Source organism: Scyliorhinus torazame, chromosome 13 (assembly GCF_047496885.1).
Source record: "Scyliorhinus torazame isolate Kashiwa2021f chromosome 13, sScyTor2.1, whole genome shotgun sequence".
In the NCBI taxonomy this organism is placed as follows: domain Eukaryota; kingdom Metazoa; phylum Chordata; class Chondrichthyes; order Carcharhiniformes; family Scyliorhinidae; genus Scyliorhinus; species Scyliorhinus torazame.
Genome location: NC_092719.1, coordinates 110,310,708 through 110,330,146, shown reverse-complemented (window position 1 = coordinate 110,330,146; position 19,439 = coordinate 110,310,708). Strand labels below are relative to the sequence as shown.

The 19,439-nt window shown below is 50.9% G+C and overlaps 1 protein-coding gene across 7 annotated transcripts in view; it reads right to left on the bottom strand.

Moving 5' to 3' along the window:
• The window catches only part of dock3 (dedicator of cytokinesis 3), a 1,587,592-nt gene that overhangs the window by 1,243,782 nt on the left and 324,371 nt on the right, over nucleotides 1-19,439 (bottom strand). For all 7 annotated transcript variants that reach the window (XM_072472048.1, XM_072472049.1, XM_072472047.1 and 4 more), the window contains exon 5: nucleotides 16,519-16,615. In XM_072472048.1, the coding sequence (XP_072328149.1) occupies nucleotides 16,519-16,615 (97 nt within the window). The remainder of the gene's footprint in view (nucleotides 1-16,518; nucleotides 16,616-19,439) is intronic.

Here is a 19,439-nt window from a genome sequence, read left to right as displayed (position 1 = left end):
TCTGAAGGCAGTAGTGAGGGGGGAGGTGATCTCATTGAAGGCTAAGGTGGACAAGGAGGAGAGGGAGGAATGGCAAAAACTGATTTTGGAGGTGGATGGGAGGTTTGCGGATGACCCAGACCCAGGTCTCCTGGCCAAGAGGAAGGTGTTGCAGGTGAAGTTCGACCTGCTATCCACGGGGAAAGCGGTGCGCCGGTTGAGAAGGGGGAAGGAGGCTGTCTTTGAGTACGGGAGAAAGCGGGGCGTATGCTGGCCGACCAGCTCCAGGGGGAGGCAGCGGCGAGGGAGATAGTTTGGGTATGGGACAAGAAAGGGAAGTTGGTGGTGGCCCCGGACCAGGTGAATAAAGTATTGAGAAGGTGCAGGGTTGGAGCAGGGATGGGGGGGGCCTCTGTGCGTAAAGATGGAGGTGGACTCGTGTAGGGGGTTGGGTTTGCGGGGGCTGGCAATGGCTCTGCTCCCAACGGCTCCAGCAAATTACTGGGTACTGGGTGCCACAGCACCCAGCTGTGTTCCATGGCGTTCCACAGGGATCAGTTCTGTGGCCTCTGTTGTTCGTGGTGTATATAAATGATTTGGAAGAAAATGTAGCTGGTCTGATTAGTAAGTTCGCAGACGACACAAAAATTGATGGAGTTGCAGGTAGTGAAGAGGATTGCCAGAGGATACAGCAGGGTATAAACTGGTTGGAGTCTTGGGCGGAGAAATGGCAGATGGAGTTTAATCCGGACAAGTGTGGGGTAATGCACTTTGGAAGGTCCAATGCATGTAGACATTGCACAATAAATGGTAGAACTCTTGCGAGTACTGACAGACAGAGAGATTTGGGCGTGCATGTCCACCGATCACTGAAAGTGGCAACGCATTTGGATAAGTGGTCAAGAAGGCATACGGCATAGAATAGAATAGAATTTACACTGCAGAAGGAGGCCATTCGAATCTGCACCAGCTCTTGGAAAGAGCATCCTACCCAAGCCCACACCTCCACCCTATCCCCATCACCCAGTAACCTCACCCAACACTAAGGGCAATTTTGGGCACTAAGGGCAATTTAGCATTGCCAATCTACCTAACCTGCACATTTTTGGATTGTGGGAGAAAGCCGGAGCACCTGGAGGAAACCCACGCACACACGGGGAGGACGTGCAGACTCTGCACAGAAAGTGAGCCAAGCTGGGAATTGAACATGGGACCCTGGAGCTGTGAAACAATTGTGCTAACCACTATCTACTGTGCTGGCCTTCATCGGCCGAGGCATTGAATATAAAAATAGGCAAGTCATGTTGCAGCTGTACAGGACCTTAGTTAGGCCTCATTTGGAATATTGTGTACAATTCTAGTCGCCACACTACGAGGAGAGAAGTATGGGTTGGCACAGGGGGAAGGGTTTAGGTACATGCAGGTTTGGGACTTTGCAAGACAGGTTTTCCAACATTCCCAATAACGCCAGCCTCCTTGTTGCTGGAGGCAGTGCTGTCAGTGGGAGGGTGGAGAGGGCGCCGTTTCGGAGATCTAAGGGAGGATCCTGGAGGAGGATGGGGTATCCCTGGAAGGGATTAAGACAAAGTGGGAGGAGGAGCTGGAGGGGTTGCTGGAAGAGGGATTGTGGTGTGAGGTGTTGCAGAGGGTGAATGCCTCGACTTTGTGTGCGAGGTTGGGGCTGACACAGCTCAAGGTGTATAGGGTGCACCTCACAAAATCAAGGATGAGGGAGGCAAAGGTGGAGTTCTACAATTGTTGGGGTTTGTTCTTCAAGCACTTTCGGAAGTTGGTTACCGTTCATTGTTGAGTGGAAGGGGGGGGGTGGTTTCTGGGTTTGGTTGGGATTGTTTTTGTATTGCTGGGGTTGTTTTGTTTTGTGCGTACGTATGGCGAAATTGTTTAAAAAAAACATAAATAAACCATATTACAAACTTGACTGAAAAATAGAAATGCATAAGATTTTTTTTTAAATGAGAGACTAGGAAGTGTTGGCATACAGAGGGATATGTATGTCCCTGTATATGAATCACAAAAATTTAATATGCAGGTCCCTTCAATTTGGAATGCAAATGGTACATTAGTCTTTCAAAAGGATTGGCGAGAAGAGTAAAGAAGGGCGCAATTCTCCGGAAAAATTTCTGAGTGTTGTTACGAGTGGGAATTGCCGCGAGCTTCCTGGCGCTCAACCCAACGAGGCCGGCAACACAATTCAACGCTAATTGGTCCACTTAACGAAGCCTCACGGACATCTTGCCACAGATGAAGGCTCGCCAGCTGATTTGCCGGAACACCGCTCGCCAGCACCCCAATAACAAGGTACAGCAGCAGGTAAGCAGCATTTGCTCAACCAACACAAGCCAGCTCGCAACAATGGCGCCGAGGAGACTGTCGTTTTGGGTGTTCCGATGCACAAATGATCCAACACGGCTGTAGATGGTACAACTCTGTTTTATTGTCTTAAACAATGACAACTACTAACTGCTGGCTTAGGTTCGTGCTTCACCAGGTAACCTGTGGACCCAGCCCTATCACTATCTTGATGAGGCACTCAGCACATGGTCTATGTCTTAGTGGCACGCTGTGAGCTCTGTGCTCTGAGCTATCTCCTGGTAGAATGAGCAGGAACTGTGGTGTTCCCTGTTTTATAGTGCGTGTGCTCTCACTGGTGATTGGCTGCAATGTTGTATGAGTGTTGGTTGGTCCAACTACCTGTCCATCAGTGTGTGTGTGATTGCACCATGATATGCTGATGTGGATATCATGACATCCCCCCTTTCACAAGGATATGTGCCTACATGCTAATTAATAGAAATGTGTACTGAGTGCATCTGCGTATGTGTGTGCAATATTTACAAAATGTTCATGAGGCTAAACTATATACATAGGAAGGTGTCAGGTGCAACAGAACAAAGAGGTTCTACCAATAACAGAACAAATGCAATCAGCAAACGATGGGAGAAAACGTCTGGAACAATAAGCGACAAGAGAGAAACATGTTAACGGTACTGTAAAACAATTCAGTGAGTCCAATGTGCTAACAGGCTCAGAAGTCAAGTCTCTCAGGTGGGCGACGAATTCGGGTTGACCGCCTCAAGGGTGGGTCAGGATCCACCGGCTGAGGAATGGGCCTGGCCACGGACGAGAGAGGAAGAGGCAAAGTGGCAGGAATCTCAACAAAGTCGACATCAGGGACAACAGGAGGGCGTAGCACCGGTGTATGATCTCGTAGCAAGCGCGGAACCAGACGAAGGGCCCGATTACGGCGGCGAATGGAGCCATCAGGCATGCGAACCAGGAATGAGCGGGGAGCCACGTGGCGGAGAACTTCGGCGGTTGCCAACTACCCACCCTCCAGTTGGTGTATGCGTACGTTGCCTCCAAGCGCCAGGGCAGGAAGATCAGTCGCCCGAGCGTCATGTGCCACCTTCTGCTGAGCACGCTGTTGTTGCATCCTTTGCAGTACTGGAGCATGGTCGGGTTCAGGAACATGAATGGACGGCACAGTGGTCCTGAGGGTGCGACCCATCAACAGCTGGGCTGGTGAGAGGCCCGTGGACAGTGGGGCCGAGCAATAGGCCAGCAGGGCTAAACAGAAGTCAGATCCGGCATCAGCAGCCTTGCAGAGGAGCCGCTTCACAATGTGGACGCCCTTTTCCGCCTTGCCATTCGACTGGGGATGCAAGGGACTGGACGGCACGTGCGTGAAGTTTCATAGATTATCATAAAATTTACAGTGCAGAAGGAGGCCACCCGGCCCATCGAGTCTGCACCGGCTCCTGAAAAGGGCACCCTACCAAGGTCAACACCTCCGCCCTATCCCCACAACCCAGCAACCCCAGCCAACACTAAGGGCAATTTTGGACACTAAGGGCAATTTATCACGGCCAATCCACCTAACTTGCACATCTTTGGACTGTGGGAGGAAACCGGAGCACCTGGAGGAAACCCACGCACACACGGGGAGGACGTGCAGACTCCGCACAGACAGTGACCCAAGCCGGAATCGAACTTGGGACCCTGGAGCTGTGAAGCAATTGTGCTATCCACAATGCGACCGTGCTGCCCTTGTATGAAGTGGCAAAGGAAGACCATTCTTGGCTCGCAAAGCAAGGCCCGTTGTCAGACATGCAGGGAGTGGAATTCCATGGCGAGCAAAGGTTTCTTTGCATGCCCGGATGACAGCTGATGATGTCATGTCGTGCAGGCGTATGACCTCAGGATAATTTGAGAAGTAGTCAATCAGAATGATTGTAGTCCCTGCCGAGCGCATGAAAGAGCTCCACGCCCACCTTCGCCCAGGGGGACGTTACCAACTCATGGGGCTGAAGTGTCTCAGGGGGTTGCGCCGGCTGAAACCTTTGACAGGTGGAGCAGTTGAGCACCATGTTGGCGATGTCGTCGCTGATGCCCGGCCAGTACACAGCCTCTCGGGCCCTCCGCCTGCACTTTTCAACTCCGAGATGGCCTTCGTGCAGTTGTTCGAGGACAAGCCGGTGCAAGCTGTGTGGGATCACGATCCGGTCCAACTTCAAGAGGACACCATCAATGACGGCCAAGTCGTCCCGGACATTGTAAAATTGTGGGCACTGCCCCTTGAGCCACCCTTCCATCATGTGGCGCATCACACACTGTAGAAGGGGGTCAGCCGCAGTCTCACGGCGAATGTGGGCCAGATGTGCGTCAGTGGCCGCAAATTGGCCAATGTGAAGGCTACTTGTGCGTCGGCCTGACAAACGAACCCCTCCGATTCGGGCAGTGTGTTAACTGCCCTGGACAGAGCATCTGCGATGATGAGATCCTTCCCTGGGGTGTAGACAAGTTGGAAGTCGTATATCCAGAGCTTGAGCAGAATGCCCTGGAGGCGAGGGGTCATATCGTTGAGGTCCTTCTGAATGATGCCGACCAGGGGGCGATGGTCGGTATCCACAGTGAACTGCGGAAGACCATATACATAATCGTGAAATTTGTCGATGCCGGTCAACAAGCCTAGGCGCTCCTTCTCAATCTGCGCATAGCGCTGTTCTGTGGGGGTCATGGCCCGCGACGCATAGGCGACCGGGGCCCATGATTCGGTGTCGTCCCGTTGCAGGAGTACTGCCCCAATGCCGGACTGGCTGGCGTCAGTTGAGATCTTTGTTTCCCGTGCGGTATCGAAAAACGCCAGTACCGGGGCGGTGATGAGTTTAACCTTTAGCTCCTCCCATTCACTCTAGTGTGCGGGCAGCCACTGGAATTCCGTTGTCTTTTTTACCAGGTAGCGAAGAGCAGTCGTGTGTGAGGCAAGGTTAGGAATGAACTTCCCCAGGAGGTTGACCATCCCGAGAAAGTGCAGCACTACCTTCTTGTCTGACGGCTGCTGCATGGCTGCCACTTTGTCGGCATCCGGCCGCACACCTTACCGGGAGATGTGGTCCCCAAAAAACTTTGCCGGGACACCGCTCGCCAGCACACTAATAACAAGGTACAGCAGCAGGTAAGCAGCATTTGCTCAACCAACACAAGCCAGCTTGCAACAATGGAGCCGAGGAGACCAGCCCCAAGATTTGGGGATGCTGACCTGGGGAGGCTGCTAGATGCTGTGGAGGTCAGGAGCAATGTCCTGTTCCCCCGAGGGTTCAGGAGAGTCAACCACAGAGTAGCCAGTGCTGCCTGGGATCAGGTGGCAGCAGCTAGAGTGTGACCAGGAGGACATGCTTCAGTGCAGGATGAAGGTCAATGACCTACTACTGGCAGCATAAGTGAGTAGACACCAACACTGCTACACCCCTGCCCCCAAGGGAGCATACAACCCCCCAACTCCCCATGCGACCCCAATCCTCCCTCCACCCCTCCTCCTTCAACCCCCGCAACCCTTCCTCCATCTACTCCCCCTTCAACCCCCCAACTCTCCCTGCACACTCCTCCCCCTTCAATCCCCCCACCCAACCCTCCTTTCACACTACTCCCCTCCCCCTTCAATCCCCCCACCGCAACCCTCCCTTCACACCACCCCCCTCCCACCACTGTGAACTATGCAGTTGAATTTTATATGAAATTGAAGGACAAGCTGGCGGTGTTGATGATGGGAATGTTTGAGGGTGCGATAGGTAGGGGTGTCTTGCTGCAAATGATGAAGCAAGCTTCTAGCTCATTGCTGCTAAAGAAAGACAAGGAACCGGTGGATATAGACCCATATCTCTCTGCTGGATATAGATGCCAAAGTATTGGCAAAGGTGTTGGCATCAAGTTTGGAAGGGTGTCTCCCGATTGGAAAGGATAAATGGGGATCGTGAAGGGAAGGCAGTTGTTCTCGGACGTGAGGAGGTAGCTGAATGTGGTCCTGTCTCCAGCGGAGGGAAAGGAGACAGAGGTTGTGGTGGCGCTGGATGGAGAGAAGGCATTTGATCGGGTAGAGTGGGGTTACTTGATGGTGATATTGGAAAGATCCGGAATTGGGCCGAGGATTGTGGCGTGGGTGTGGCTGTTGTATAAGGAACCGATGGTGAGTGTTCGCACTAACAGCATGAATTCAGGGTATTTTGCACTGCACTGCACTGTGCAATGGGTCGGTTTAGCTCAGTGGGCTAGACAGCTGGTTTGTAATGAAGAACAAGGCCAGCAGCGCGGGTTCAATTCCCGTACCAGCTTACCCAAACAGGCGCCGGAATGTGGCGACTCGGGGCTTTTCACAGTAACTTCATACATGTGACAATAAAAGATTATTATTATAAGGCAGGGGTGCCCAATGCCCCCCGCCCCTATTATTTGCATTGGCTATAGAGCTCCTGCCATTGAGCTAAGGAGCTCTGGCTGTGGAAGGGGATAGTAAAGGAGGGGGGAGCAGTGGGTGTACCTATACGGCGATGATCTGTTGCTGTATATTTCGGAAACGAGCACATCGGTGGGAAGTATAAATGGAGCTGTTTCAGAGATTTGGGATGTTATCGGGGTATAAATTGAATTTAGGAAATTGCGAGTATTTTATGGTCTCCCCGCCGGAGTAGGAGTGGGGGGAGTGCCATTCCGCTTCTCAGCAACCTAATTTAGGTATTTTGGGGTGCAGGTAGCATGAGACTGAGGAGGGCTCCGAAGTATCTTTTCACTAGCTTGGTGGGGAGGGTGAAGACCGATCTGTCGTGGTGGAACAATTTCCCTCTGTCGTTAGTGGGCCGGGTACAGGCCAGTTAAAATGAATGTTTTGCCGTGGTTTCGGTTTCTATTTCAATGTCTGCCAGTCTTTTACTCAAGTCCTTCTTCAGGGGTGATTTCCTCGTTCATTTGGGTGCGGGGGAGGTGACCAGGATTAGGAGGATGGTTTTGCAGAGGGAACGACAGGCAGAGGGGTTAGGCTTTCCAAACTTGCTGTATTATTATTGGCCGGTGAATGTGGAGAAGGTGCGGTGCTGGAGCAGGGAGGGAGGCTCTCTGGGTAAAGATGGAGACGGGTTCGTGTCAGAGGTCGGGGTTGCAGGCGCTGGCAATGTTGCCGCTCCCGATGGCCCCAGCAAAGACTCAGTGAGTCCGGTGGATTTGGAGGCAGTTTAGGTAGCACTTTAAGCTGAGGGCTGGATCAGGGGGGATGCCGATCAGGAGGATTTATGGGTTCGAGCCAGAGAAGATAGATGCGAGGTTTTGGGGATGGGACGAGAGGAGGAGTAAGGAAATGAAGAGCGATTCATGAGCATAGAGGTGTTGGGAGAGAAGTATGGGTTTGCCGAGGGGGAAGTGTTTAGGTACATGCAGGTTCGAGACATTGCATAAACGTTTTCCCAACCTTCCCGATAGCGACGGCCTCCCTCGTTGTTGGAGGAGGTGCTGTCAGTGGGAGGGTTGGAAAGGGGGGGCATTTCGGCGATCTACGGAAGATCCTGGAGGAGGATAGGGTGTTAGTGGAGGGGATTAAGGCAAAGCTGGAAGGAGGAGCTGGAGGAGTTGCAAGTAAAGAGACTGTGGTGTGAGGTGCTGCAGAGGGTGAATGTCTCGACTACGTGTGTGAGGTTGGGGCTGATACAGCTCAAGGTAGTGTATAGGGCGCACTTCACAAAACCAAGGAAGAGATGGCTATTTAAGGGAGTAGAGGATCTCTGTGGGCGATATGGGAGGCCAGCAACACAATTAACGTTAATTGGTCCACTTAACGAAGCCTCACAGGCTTCTCGCCGCAAATGAAGGCTCGCCAGCTGATTCACCAGGACCGCACTCGATAGCACTCCGGTGACAAGGTCCAGCAGCACCTAAGCAAATTTGCTCAGCCAACCACAGCCAGTTCGCAACAATGGTGCTGAGGAGATCAGCATCAAGATTCGGGGATGCTGACCTGGGGAGGCTGCTAGGTGCTATGGAGGCCAGGAGGAATGTCCTGTTCCCCAGAGAGTCCAGGAGACTCAGCCACAGGGCAGCCAGTGCTGCCTGGGATGAGTGGGCGGGCCTTGTCCGCATAATTGGGGACCCACTGGGCATAGTAGGAAAAGAACCCCAGCCATCTCTTCAGGGCCTTGAGGCAGTGGGGAAGGGGAAGTTCCAGAAGGGGGTGCATGCGGTCGGGGTCGGGCCCTGGGACTCCATTTTCCACAACGTAGCCAAGGATGGCTAGGCGGGTTGTGCGGAAAACGCATTTCTCCTTCTTGTATGTGAGGTTGAGGAGCTTGGCGGTGTGGAGGAATTTTTGGAGGTTAGCGTCATGGTCCTGCTAGTCATGGCCGCAGATGGTGACATTTCCAGATACGGGAACGTCGCCCGCAGCTCGTACTGGTCAACCATTCGGTCCATCTCCCGTTGGAAGACCGAGGCCCCATTGGTGACGCCGAAGGGGACCCTGAGGAAGTGATAGAGGCGGCCATCTGTCTCGAAGGCAGTGTATTGGTGGTCCTCCGGACGGATAGGGAGCTGGTGGACTTCAGATCAATGGTGGAGAATACTCGGTACTGCGCAATCTGATTGACCATGTCAGATATGCAGGGGAGGGGGTACGCATCAAGCTGCGTGTACCAGTTGATAGTCTGTCTGTAGTCAATGACCAACCGGTGCTTCTCCCCAGTGTTGATGACCACCACTTGGGCTCACCAGGGGCTAGTACTGGCCTCCATGATCCCTTCCCGCAGGAGTGGCCGGATCTCCGACTTGATAAAGGCCTTGTCCCGAGCACTGTATCGTCTGCTCCTAGTGGCGACTGGCTTACAGTCCGGGGTGAGATTAGCGAAGAGCGGGGGCGGGGCGAGAGGCTACAGACGGTGAGGGGGGACAGGGGTACATTGAACTCCAAGGTAACACTTTTGAGATGGCACTGGAAATCGAGCCCCAGTAGCACGGCAGCGCAGAGTTGTGGGAGGACGTAGAGTTTTAAGTTTTTGTACTCAACGCCCCGTACTGTAAGAGTTGCAACACAGTAGCCACGGACTTCCACGGATGCAATTCGGAAGCCAGGGAGATTTTCAGGGTCGCGGGTAAGATTGGGAGGGAGCAGCGCCGTACCCTATCTGGATGAATGAAACTCTTTGTGCTCCCGGAGACGAAAAGGCAGGTCGTCTCGTGGCTGTTGATCTGGACGGCCATCATGGAGTTGGCGAGGTGATGAGGTCGAGACTGATCGAGGATGATGGAGGCGAGCTGCGGAAGGTGGGCGGGCTGATCGAGGGTAGCGGAGGCCAGCTTACGATCGGGTGAGCAGGGGTTCCGGGAGGCGACGGGGTGATTCAAAGATGGCGGCCCCCAGGGGTCGCACGTGGCGAGTGGCGGTGAAGATGGCGGCCTCCACGAGCTACATGCAGCGCTGCTGGGTTTATAAACAGGACAGGCTAAAGACTTTAGCAAAATGGTCCTTCTTTCCTCACCCGTTGCAGGTCATGCTCCTCGCTGTGCAGCGTTTTCTAGGGTGCTTACCCTGGCCACAGAAGTAGCACTTTGGGACTCCGGAATTGGCGGGTTGCTGCGCGGCACAGGCTTGCGGCGCCCCCGGGTCGGGTGATGGCGGGGCCCACGACGTCCACGAGGGTGCCGCGTGGTCGGAGGTGTAGGCACCCATGTTGTGGAGGACCACTTCTAACGAGTTCGAAAGCTGTACTGTCTCTTGGAGGTCGAGTGTACCCCTTTCTAGTAGAAGCTGGCGGGTGTAATTTGACTTTATGCCTGCGACATAGGCGTCCGATCAACAACTGTGTGTGCTCGACAACCGATACCGCCTTACAATTGCAGTTCCGGCCGAGTACCCGCAATGCGCGCAGGAATTCAGCTTGCGATTCTCCGGGGCTCTGTCGCCTCGTGGCAAGGAGATGCCCAGCGTACACTTTGTTGACTTTCCTGACATACTGTCCTTTCAACAGCGTTATCGCATCCGCCTACGAGGCACGCCCCTGATAATAAGGTATATTTGAGCTCACCCGGGAGTTGAGAATTCGCAGCTTGTGGGTCTCGGCGACGGCGATGGCGGAGGATTCGATATAGGATTCGAAGCAGCATAGCCAGTGTTCGAACGTGGTAGTGGCGTCGGCTGCTTGGGGGTCCAGCTCCAGGCAATCAGGTTTGAGTGATTGGTCCATCTTAAAACTTTAAGCTAATTAAATTGATGTACCATCAATAACGACAGGAGACGAGTTGAGAGTGAAACTGTGGCTTTAATTAGCTTAAAGATACCTGCTGGCAGCCGGCCCCAGACTGAAGGCAGGGCCGGAGGTTGGCCACCTTTATACCTGAGCCCGAGGGGAGGAGTCACAGGTGGAGCCAGCAGGTGCAAGCCCGGGCATGTTACATACAGCAGGTATAATACAATACAGTGGTTTACCACAGAAGAGTCATGTGTAAATGAAAGATCTAGCTTGATCTTGGGGTTTTCTGAACTGCCATTTAGAAAGGCTGACTGATGGGGCAACAATAAGAATATTTTACCATGAGGATTTCCTAGCAAGAATGATAATGGGTGGAATGTTCCAATCAGCGAAGTAATTGTTTGTATTGAGTTAGGAATTTTTCACGCAAATGGTACATTTTGATGGAACAGGTATTCAAAGACAATCCGTGACTTTACAAGAAATAGGATTCTAGTAGGTACATGATGATATCCTATGCTGCAAGACTTGACATACACTTTCCCATCTGACAACCATTTATTTTACAACAGACATAAGCTCTATGCTAGATTGATAAATTGCTCTTTCCTTTCCGCAATTGCTGTTCATCAGCCATCTAATTTAAATTTTACCTCTAGAGTTTGTAACCAATGTTAGCTCTTCCAAATTAATCCCTTACCATCCCTCCTGCATCCATTTTGCCATGTCATCAGAGGAAGAGTACGTTGAATTAAAGATTGATATAGACTCAATTACATCAATTGGAAAGAACCGTTTTTTATGGGCTTGATGAGAATTAGCGATTACTTTCTTTATTGACCTAGAATATCCTGAAAATCTTGAAACATATGAATCTAAGATAATTTTGAAACAAGTCCTTTGTCATGAAATTATAGAGCAATATGTTGCAAGTTGAACTTCAACCATTCTCAAAATAATCTCCATTCCCAATTTCAATCAGGCTGGCATAATAAAGATACAAGAGGAAGAAAAGAGAAATGGGAGAGAGGGAAAAAAAGACATGTAACCCAAGCCTACTACCTTTAATCTCTCAGGGAGACAGGGGTAATGGGCCAAGAAATATTTCCTGTCTGCCATCTCAACTAGGATTGAATAATAGCACGGAAGTTAAATATGCCAATTTATCATCACAATAGGATCTGTGAAAGGTGGGCCTTCCACCTTGCCAGATTAATGTACAGGTAGTGAAGACAGAAAAAGCTTATTCCATTGTCTGTCTCTCTTCAAATGTTTTTTCTTTCTCACCAGTTCAATTCTGCTTACCCTCACGATGTAGCAACTTGAATCACAAAATTATTTGTTTTATTACTGTGAGCTTTCGAACACTCATTCTTTATAAGGTAACCGTGCAACACTTAACACAACAAAGTGACTATCAATAAATTACAAAGGATTGAAATAATTTTCTTAAACTTATAAATTAAATTAAATTAGCTTGAGAATTAGCCAAGAACATGATTTACGTGCGTATGAACAATTTTGGATTGATTTCATACTTTGAGCAAATGATTAACATTCTAAACACAAATTTTCCTGTCTTTTAGAGGCGGAATTATGGCACAGTGATTAGCATTGCTGCCTCACAGCTCCAGGGACCAGAGTTCAATTCCGGGCCTCGGGTAACTGTCTGTGTGGAGTTTGCACTTTCTCCCCATGTTAGCATTGGTTTCCTCCGGGTGCTCCAGTTTCCTCCCACAGTCCAAAGATGTGCAGGTTAGGTGGATTGACATTTCAAATGCTAAATTGCCCCTTAGTGTCTAAAAGGTTAAGTGGAGTTACGGGAATAGGGTGTAGGCATGGGCTTAAGTAGGGGGCTCTTTCCAAAGAGCAATGTAGACTCGATGGGCCTAATGGCCTCCTTCTGCACTGTAGGGAATCAATTATTCTATTTTCAAGATTAACACTGACATTAGATATTTTCAATTCTTGTTTTATGATTAATTGTATGAAAATAGTAGGGGTATGAAGAGAGGTAGGGGAGTATGAGAAGATAGAATAGGATGACGAGGAGAGCAAGGAAATGTGGGGGATGAGACAAAGAGTGGGTGGAGGAGGAGAAAGGGAAGAAGAGGCGGAATCAAGGAGGAAGGAGAAGAGGCAGAGGGGAAGGGTGTAAAGCGAGAGAGGGAGACAGGAGGGAGAAGAGGGGGCGAGGAGCAGGAGGTGGATGAGGACAGTCTCAATATTGCAAACATCTAAAGCAACAACACAGAGGAGAAATGGAATCCAATAATTGGAGGCATGGTTAATTTGAAAGGTATCGAAGTAGGGGGGGGGGGGGGGCGTTCAAGAATGTAGGGCCAAGATTATAACTTTTTGGCTTTCAAATTAAATGTGATGGGAAATGAGAAGCCATTGTTGGTAAGGATAGATGTGATTTGGCACACAACTTAGCATGGTACAGGAACTGTACAGCAGAATTAATTCTAGGTGGGATATTATAATAGGCTCTCTCTTTCACTGCTGCAGCTTATCATATCTTACTTGACATTTTTTATTTGGAAGAGGTCTTACAACACCGGGTTAAAGACCAATTGGTTTGTTTTGAATCACTAGCTTTCGAAGTGCAGCTCCTTCCTCAGGATTCACCTGAGGAAATAGCTGCGCTCCGAAAACTGGTGATTCGAAACAAACCTGTTGGACTTTAACCTGGTGTTGTAAGACTTCTTACTGTGCCCAACTCAGTTCAATGCTGGCATCTCCACATCATTTTTTATTTGCACTTCCTTTGACTAAAGGTCCCGCTGGGGTGGCCCTGCAGGGGCCGGGGGGTTGGATGGAGGGGGGGGGGAGAGAGATGGGGGAACGGGCCATGTGCCCGGGGTGAAACCCCACGGTACTACAGCGATGCCCAGGCACGGATGGCCACTGCTGCGGCCTGCAAGGCACCCATCTTGCTGCGCACCCCATTGGCCACCCACCTTTGCCCCTGGTTCTGCAGTGACATCGGCTTTATGGGTGCCCCCACCCCTACCACCACTCTCCCACCCCCACACCCCAGCCACCACCACACCACCCCCCGCAGCACAGCCTCCACGCCACAGCGCCCACCCTCCACCGTACCACGCCCCACAACCCAGCTCCCACCCCCCACCACACCACGCCCCACAACCCAGCTCCCACACCCCACCATAACTCCCCCCTCCTCCAACCAGCTGCCATCTGCCGGTGGGGCATCGGGCGGCTCACCCAGGGCGCCGAACGATGGCCGCGGAATATACCGCTTGTAATGATATATATATATGTAGACAAGTAAAGGGTTAATTATTACATCTCAGTGTAATACAAATACTAGAGGGCACCACTAGTTCGCAGTACAAATAGAAGAATTCAGGGAATCTTGGGTACTAGTCAGTTGAGTGTCAGCAGAGAGATAGATCACAGCATAGTTAAGACAAGATACAAGTAACACAATTAGTTATTACTTAAATATAGATTACTTTATTAATAGCTATAGTTCTGTGGAGTGTGCAAACTCAATATTATTTCATCGTTATTCAATAAATCAGTTTTGCTTTAAGGTAGAGATTGGTGGTTTCTTTATAATCACACCATCAGACCATTCTGGATTACGAAGCAAAGAGTAACGATATATTACCAAAGAGTAATATAACACCTCTGGCAAGGGCAGTGCCAGCCGACGGTACAACGGGCAGCAGGAGCCGGCGCCAGGGCCAGAGGCCCCCACGGTGCTGGGCACCGACGGGGCCTGGGTGCAGCGAGGAAGAAGGGGATGGAGGGGGGTGGGAAGAACATGCCGGGTCAGAGCCCACAGTGCTAACCAGGGCACCATGTAGCCCATTATGCCTGGTTGGACCTGGCACCGCAGGGGAATGGGGAGGCTACCCACTCCCAGTGGCCATCAAGGTGATGGTCGCCCTGAACGTTTACGCCACGGGGTCCTTCAGCCAAGTAGTGACCTGTCTGGGACCTCACAGAGCTTGGTGCACAGGTACCTGCGCCGTCACGGAGGCCCTATCTGCCCAGTTGCACAATATGTCCATTTCCATTTCAACGTGGACTGAGCTCACCAGGATGCCACGGCAGCAGGGTTCGCCACCATCGCTGACAAGCCCCGGGTCCAGCGGGTGATCGATGGGATGCATGTCGCCCTATGAGCACCTGCAGATGACAGCTCTACACAAACCAAAAGGGGTTCCACACGATGAATATGCAGCTGATATGGAACCATCAGATGCACATCATGCATGCCTGTGCCCTATACACAAAGTGTATGCACGACGCCTTCAGCCTGGCACACTCGACGATTCCTGGCCTCTTCGAGGCGCACCCCCGGCTGGGGGTTGGCTGCTGGGGGACAGGGGTTATCCACTGCAGTTCTGGCTGATGACACCTATCCAACCCATAGACTGGCTACAACGATGCCTACGCAGCCACCAGGGGCAGGATCGAGCGGTGCTTCGGCACCCTGAAGATGTGGTTCAAGTGCCTGGACTGCTGTGGAGGGACCCTTCAGTATGGCGTTGGAAGGGTCGCCCGCATCATAACGGCCTGTTGCATCCGCCACAACATTGCGCAGTAGAGGGGGGATGTGCTGGAAGAAGAGGATGAACGACAGGCCTCTTCCGGCGAGGAGGATTCTGGGGAGGGCGAAGATGGGCAGGATATGGGGCCCGAGTAGGCACTGGAGGCCGCACAGCGCAAGGGCCATCACGCATTGGATGCTCTAATTGCTTCCAAATTCATCGAATGGGGGACTGGCCAGGGCATGAACATCATATCCCCCACTCCCCCACCAACCCACTGGCTGACGACGGCCCGCTGCAACTCCCTCCGTGATACATAACTGCCGCATTACGGACGGGCGGGGTGGGGGGGGGGGGGGGGGGCGGCGGCTGAGTTGGCAGTAACCAATGAGGTAGAGGAGGATGACAACCTGCTCTATGTGAAATCCTGCAATTTCCGACATGAATATCTCTCAGTTGAAAAAGTAAAGCATTTCCCTAGAAGGAATTAAAAGTTGAGCTATAGTTAACACCTGCTTCTAAAGTGTGTCTGCTGGTGGGTGGCTCTAGAGTAGCAGAAGGTCAAGACCAATTTGCTTGTCGACACTTGTAGCCCTCAGAGGTTGGGGAAGAAAAGTAAGTTTCAAAATAAGTTACAAACAAAACAAGCCTGAGCTTTTCTGAACAAAAAGGCAGAATTTACATGAAGATTTGAGATTTTCTTTGCAAGTGCACATATTAAAGCATTAATTTTATACATTTTCATCTCACTTTATCTTGAACTGTACAGCAAGTCTGGACTACTTATGACTTGCCCTAGAAAATGTCCTTCACCTTGTGAAGCAGCTTCGTATGCAACAACCACACCAGAAATATCCAAAGTCTTCATTTGTTTTGAACTCATTACATCTTTAGATTCTATTATTACGGGTTGAAAATCCCTTATCCGAAATGCTTGGGGCCAAATGCATATCGGATTTCGGCATATACTGCGCATATGCAGCACGTGTTGGGAACTGCACATGTGCGGTGCGTGTTGGGAACTGCGCATGTGTGGAACGGTGGAAACAGGGCATGTGCAGCGCATGTTGGGAACTGCAGATTGCCTGAGAGCCTTGTGGGATTTACCACTCGTCACGTCACGTTGGCACTTGAGAAAAAGTGCAGATTTTGGAATTTTTTGATTTTTGGAATTTCGGATAAGGGATGTACTTGTACTATGCATTACCAAAACAGATCCCTTATAAATTCACTTTATACATTTTGTTAAATAGGTTTCAATCCATTTTGTTAATAATCCATTTTACTCGAGCACAGGGACAGATACGAATATAAATGGATCTCATGTGAAGTTATTTTCTTTAAGAATTCAGGATTTGTTCCATGCCACACCATGTCTGGAGATTTAAACATTGAACCAATGTTCCCATAAAATAAACACTAAAAAGATGTTAAGCTTAGTCACTTGACAACCTTCAGCAAATAGGAAAAGAATCTTCTGCACTTACCACATAGAGCTGTTTCCAGAGCATTGCCCATTCTTGTAATGTGGCTGTGACCTCAGTAACAATTGAATCTTCCACTGGAACCACTGTCTCATACTGGCTGCAGAATAAAACATAAAGGATTGCATTAACAGACTCAGATCTACAATATAAAACCCAATGAACATTTGTCTCAATTAGTTATTACTTGTTTTCTGTAACAACCATTATTCAGATTGAGCAAGACCCAAACACTGAAATTTTAATTGGTCACTTGCACCAGAAGCCCACAAATTTCCAATTTGTAAATTTTCAAAGCCTCTGTCTTTTCTGAATGAGATGTAATTGGAAGCATAAAATTACAAAACAGAATAAAAATTTCAAGGCGATATTGGCAAAACTGTCAAAAATGGATTTCAATGTAGGCAAATGTGAGATTATCCACTTTGAACCTGAAAGGGATAGAAAAAAGCATTTTGTGAATAAAGAAAATCTATAAAAAGAGGTAGAGAGTCTTCAAAACAGGTATAGGGAATCGAGAATTTTTCTGACCCCGTATTCCCATCACCATTGTCCACCTGTCCTATTTTCATGCTGGGGTGGCAGGTTTGTGATGGAGATGGCTCCGCCGACTGAACCCTCTGGTGGCTCTGGAGCTAAAAACAACACAGATATGGAGACGAGAAAATCGCACTGCAGCCCCAATATAAATGCCCGTCTCCGACACCAATTTTGGAAAGTTAGACTGAAGAGGAACAGTTGACGCAGTTCTGTGACGTCTTCCCTTCCTCATACCGTGATACAATATGAAGGCCAACAGTTTTTCAACTGCAATAAAGTTAACCATGCGTAAGCCAACCCCATGAAAACTACAAGTCTCTTGCTGGCAACTTATATTTCTCATAGGACTGCCACACGCAGCGTTGGCCCACTGCTGACACTTGCATCCAGGGCCCGGTAAAGAAGGTGCAGATGGTGGCAAAAACGAGGGGCAGGGGGGCGGGGCCTGGTCCCATGTTGCAAATGGAGTTTCTTGTTGTTTGGACTGAGGAATCAGAGTTGCAGACCTGACAGACCAGCTTAAAAAAAATGAATCACAGGTTGAGAGTTCTAATTTTTAAAAATACGGTCAGTCACTGACAATTTCACTGAATTACTGGGCTGCTGCTTCTGACCTTTGGGTAGCTTTGTGGTTTCGATATTTTTTAAAAGCCCACCAGAAAGGCACAAAGCTGCCCAAAGATCAGCAGCAGTTGTACAGGAACTGAGAATGTTCTTGCTTGAAAAATGTTCAGTCAAATCCTTGTATCTTTCGAGGCAATTATGTGCCTGTGGGAAGGGGATGGAGGGGGGGGGTTGGCAAGGTTGGGGTGTGGGCTGAGGTTTGAAGGAGTTAGTAGGGAGGGTGTTGGTGAGGATTAAGGAGAGTGGATGGGGTTGGGGAGGCTGGTTGAGGGGTAGGATGGTTGGGGGGAGACTGGATGGGGGTTGGGGGAGGCTGGACGGTAAGTTGGAAGGGAAGATTGGGTTCAGGGGGTAGTTGGGGCAGGGAGAGATTAGGAGAAGGGTTAGATTGGGGGGGAGGGGAAGATTTGGGGGGAGGGGAAGATTGAGGTGGAGGGGGAGATTGGGATGCAGCAGGAGAGATTGGGAGTTTGTGGGGGAGAGGGAGAGAGAGTTTGGGGGAGAGAGAGATTGGGGGAGGGAGAATTTTGGGGGAGAGATTGGAGGGAGGGAGAGATTGTGGGGAGTGTGAAATTGGAGGGCAGGAGAGATTGGGGGGAGGGGACATTTGGGATGTGAGGAGAGATTGGGGGAGGGGAGATTGGACGTAGGGGAGATTGGAGTAGTTGGGGAGATTGGGTGGCAGAGAAAGGTTGGGGAAGGGAGAGATTGGGCGTTGGAGGGGAGTACGAGAGATTGGAGGGTGGGAGAGACTGATGGAGGGAGAGATGGGGGGGGAGGGAGAGATGGGGGGGGAGGGAGAGATTGGGGGAGGAGGAGATCGGGGAGGGAGAGATGTAGGAGTGTGAAATTGGAGGGGAGGGAGAGATTGGGGGGAGGGGACATTGGGGGATGTGTGGACAGATTGGGGGAGGGGGAGATTAGACATAGGAGAGATTGGAGTAGCGGGGCGATTGGGTGGCAGAGAGAGGTTGGGGAAGGGAGAGATTGGGGGTGGGAGGAGAGTGGGAGAGATTGGAGGGTGGGAGAGATTGGAGGGTGGGAGAGATTGGAGGGTGGGAGAGATTGGAGGGTGGGAGAGATTGGGGGGAGGGGACATTGGGGGATGTGTGGACAGATTGGGGGAGGGGGAGATTAGACATAGGAGAGATTGGAGTAGCGGGGCGATTGGGTGGCAGAGAGAGGTTGGGGAAGGGAGAGATTGGGGGTGGGAGGAGAGTGGGAGAGATTGGAGGGTGGGAGAGATTGGAGGGTGGGAGAGATTGGAGGGTGGGAGAGATTGGAGGGTGGGAGAGATTGGTGGGTGGTAGGGATTGGGGAGGGAGAGATTGGGGGAAGGGGGAGATTGGTGGGTGGTAGAGATTGGGGAGGGAGAGACTGGGGAGGGAGAGATTGGGGAGGGACAGATTGGTGGGTGGTAGAGTTTGGAGGGAGGGAGTGTTTGGGGGAGGGAGAGTTTGGGGGAGGGAAAATTTTGGGGGAGGGAGACTTGGGGGAGGGCGAGATTGGGGGAGGGAGAGATTGGGGGAGGGAGAGATTGGGGGAGGGAGAGATTGGTGGGTGGTAGAGTTTGGAGGGAGGGAGGGTTTGGGGGAGGAAGGGTTTGGGGGAGGGAGGGTTTGGGTGGAGGGAGGGTTTTGGGGGAGGGAGAGTTGGGGGAGAGAGAGTTTGGGAGAAGGGAGAGTTTGAGTGAAGGGAGAGTTTGGGGGAAGGGACAGTTTTGGGGGGGAAGGGACAGTTTGGGGAGAGGGAGAGATTTG